We start from the raw sequence: 3,928 nt of genomic DNA, 5'->3' as shown, positions 1-3,928 counted from the left end.
ATTATGTTTTATTTACTCTCAAATATTCAGATAATACCATATCAAGGTATCATCAGCATAAAAGTTTGATAAAATATTCAGTTCTTAATGTTGAGTCATATAGTATATGAGCTGCATGAAGGTTAAAAGGGAAAAAAAAGGCCTGTATTTTCCATGATCAAATCAGAAATATCTAGAATGTGCTTGGCACCCATTGGGTAGTCAATAAACATTTGTTGCCTCCCAGAATGATCATGTTAGTTTTATCATTTTGACATATTAATGAGGCATAACATTTGAACTTTCAAATGTGTTTTCTACTGTGAGGGATAGACTCTTGGGGACTACTTCATTGTGGGGAGAGGATTAATATATTGACATTTAAAGACTTCAGATGTTTCTGTAACTGAAATGGATCAAGTAGTTTCTTTAATCCTCTCTAAGAATGACTAAAAATTACTATCATAAACTATTATAGATAAAAGTTAAATTGGAGAGAATAAACAATAAGCTAACAACTAGATATGTGGTGCTATTTCATTTACCTCTTCATACCACTATTGAAATATTTCTAAAACTGAATGTCACCTTTATAATTTCCAAGAATAAAGCCTTTGGATAGTCCTGATTCCCTGGCCTAAAAGACAACATTCTTCAATATCTGAAATCTACTTGTGTTTGCAATTTTAATTCTTAACCCTTATTCCTGGGGCATTCCTTAATCTTTTATAGATGCTTTTTGTTCTTTATGGACATTCCAACTTGCTTCTTCCAAAGCAACATGCCATAAACTTTAGCTACAATATTTTACCGAATCCTTAAGCCTGGGTTCTGCTCTTCAGGAGGCATGTTTATTTTCTCTCCTCTGTGGCAGTGCTTGTCACCATTGGCATGAGTGTGGCCATTTGTTGTCTTACCTTCGGCAGATTACGGCTTTTGTTCCAGAGGGTGATAGCATCTAAATCGGGTTTCTTATCTTTCTAACGTGGCTGCTGGTTTCCTCCCACAATTCTGAACCACAACAGGCATTGCTTTAGAGCTCTTTTTAATGTTGTTACTATTAGCCCACAGGATCATTGGAGAGAGAACTTCAAAGATAATACAAATTCCTCCCATTTGTGTAGTCTCCCAGCGATTCCAAATGCAGTCTTCAAGGCCTTCACACTGTTTTTCGGCCCATACTTGACCTTCACCTTTATCCACTATAAACTAGATCTATTGGTGTCTGGTTGCATTCGTCCCAGCTAAGTGAGAGCTCACATTTCCCATTTCACTGAACCTGCCTATATCTCTTTAGATTTGGGACCAGTAACTTTTTGTGAAATCTTATGTCTGTTGCATTGGGGAGGAAAAGTCACAAATGAGGTTAATCTAATTATTTTTTACTATAAGAATAGGAACAATGCTCCTTCCAGTTTTCTATACCCCAGAGAGACATTCAAAAGTCTCTTTAATTTATTTTTATATTGCTAGTGCCTTGCAAAAGACTTGGCACATATTAGACACTCAATAATTAATGCCTTGAGAGATTCCCTCTGTGATAACTTAGGGAAGAAGTCCTAGTCCTAGTTCCCTCCCTGTTAGTTTCCCACAGAAAAGCTGTGAGAGGTTGTCCCCTAGCAGACATGAAGCCCCCCCCCCCCCCCCCAGCGGTGGGGTGTTCAGAGTGAGGGGTGAGTGCAGGAACAGGCAAACCTGGAGTGGAAACAAAGCACCGGTGAAGGGCTGGTCATCTTCAGAAAGATGGAATCACCGACTGGAGCGTCAATAGTGCAGCGGTCAATACTGAGCTGCAACCAACTGGCCATAGAATGGGAAAAGAGCAATGTGATTGATACACATTAAAAAGCACAAGAATACGTATTCGTGAACAACTTTTCTCATGATGGACTGGGACAGCAGGGACACATACTATTGAGAATCAAAAGGAGCCAGTACATTATAATGCTAGACAACACACTACCTCTATCAAGACTGATCTTCTGAATCCTAGTTTGCTGTTCTACTCTTTGCTTCAATTTAGTTATCATCTAGCCTGGATTAAAATTTAGAATATCATGTACTTCAAAGTTTTGTAACAGTCATAAATTTTATATCAAACCGAAGCATAATTTTTCTTGCATGATATGCAGTATATTCAAGTATTTACTATGATCCTCTCTACCCCCATTCTCCTGGAACATTTAAAATTCCATAAACCTTTCTCAAACTCAAAGAGCCGATAAATTCTACTTTTCCGGCAGGCCGGGCCAGGAAGGGAGGCGGCTGCCGCGCCATTCTTAAAGGGGCCCGAGGGGAGGCGAGAGCCCGCGGCGGCCGGAAGGAAAATGAGTGAATCTTTGGTGGTTTGTGATGTTGCTGAAGATTTAGTGGAAAAGCTAAGAAAGTTTCGTTTTCGCAAAGAAACGAACAATGCTGCCATTATAATGAAGATTGACAAGGATAAACGCCTGGTGGTACTGGATGAGGAGCTTGAGGGCATTTCACCTGATGAACGTAAAGATGAACTACCTGAACGACAACCTCGCTTCATTGTATATAGTTATAAATATCAACATGATGACGGCAGAGTTTCATATCCTCTATGCTTTATTTTCTCCAGTCCTGTTGGATGTAAGCGTGAACAGCAGATGATGTATGCTGGGAGTAAGAATAAGCTAATCCAAACAGCTGAACTCACCAAGGTATTTGAAATAAGAAATACTGAAGACCTGACTGAAGAATGGTTACGGGAAAAACTTGGATTTTTCCACTAATGTGAACTTCTGTGTTTCTAAAGTATTTATGTATTAACCTGATCATACATACTGGAACCAGACATAAATACTTATTTATGCCTGAAAATGCACTGTTATTTACAGTTTGTTTCCTACAGTAAAGAAAAATCTTCATTTGTGCAGAGTTTGAACATGACGAAATTATCTTCATAGTCATGGAACTTTGTAAAACATTTCCTTCTATTTGTAAGCGTTAGGTGGATCCTCCTCCCCAGGGACTTTTGCACTCTTGTGACTAATTTCTATAACTTAGGGTTCTGAATTTGTTACTATTTACAGACACCATTGGAAAGTGGCTATTAGATTGTGATGAGACAACAGTTGCCTCCTTGACAAATACTGGATATTAGCAGTTTATATATGAAAATAATATATTACCACTTGCTGAACCTTTGGACTTAATTTAGGGTTAATGACTTGAGTAATCTAATTTTGAGCCATGGATGTCCTATGATTTAATCTACAATACAACATTTTAAAAAAATGATTCCACACCTTTTTAAAATCAAGTCTAGAAACTATGTTCATCAATCAATCTTAAAGTCTTAGATTTTATGATAAAGTTATGATAATGACTCCTAGGTTTTCTTATGGAAAGTAGTGTCTTAGTCTTTTTAATTGGTGGGTTATACCTAATCAAGGGCTTCATTTCTGATGATGTACTTTTTAGATAATTTTGAACCTAGGTTAGTATTTGATTTACAAAGCATCTCCTAATGTTGTCCTGTGAACACTAGTTATTTTTCAATGGGTTCATCTCGTGCCTGTGATTTGGTAGCTTTACAGTTAGTTTAAGACTTTTACACTGCCAATATTCCAGATTTGGTGAAATTACTTTTGTAAAGGGTCCAAGTAAAATAATTTTCTAATGTGTGAACCTGAAATTTATAATAAAATCAACTTCATATTTTTAAAATCCAAACTACCTGCATGCATCAGTGTATATTTGGCAGTCGTAGTTATAATTTTAGTTGTATTCATTAAGTTTGTGCCATGGGGAAAATTTACTTATAACTTTGACCGTAGTTAATATTAACATCAATGGAATCTGTAGCTTATATTCTAAATGTCAGAAGATATTTTAAAGTAGACACCTGAATAATTAACTAATCTTGATATATAGTGACATCCTTATCATAAGGCAAGGATTCTTCTAATCTGAGCATACTTTT

General features: G+C 36.7%; 1 protein-coding gene across 1 annotated transcript; it reads left to right on the top strand.

Annotated features, from left to right (window-relative positions):
- Positions 1-2,250: 2,250 nt before the first annotated feature.
- LOC123521874 (glia maturation factor beta) lies at positions 2,251-3,678 on the top strand. The gene has a single exon (XM_045291859.1). It carries the CDS (start codon positions 2,307-2,309, stop codon positions 2,733-2,735), a length of 429 nt encoding a protein of 142 aa, XP_045147794.1. The 5' UTR covers positions 2,251-2,306; the 3' UTR covers positions 2,736-3,678.
- The last annotated feature ends 250 nt before the right edge of the window (positions 3,679-3,928 follow it).

Source organism: Echinops telfairi, unplaced genomic scaffold (genome assembly GCF_000313985.2).
Source record: "Echinops telfairi isolate 266 unplaced genomic scaffold, ASM31398v2 ScPeMD7_443;HRSCAF=831, whole genome shotgun sequence".
NCBI lineage: Eukaryota > Metazoa > Chordata > Mammalia > Afrosoricida > Tenrecidae > Echinops > Echinops telfairi.
This window is presented reverse-complemented; position numbering and strand designations above follow the sequence as displayed.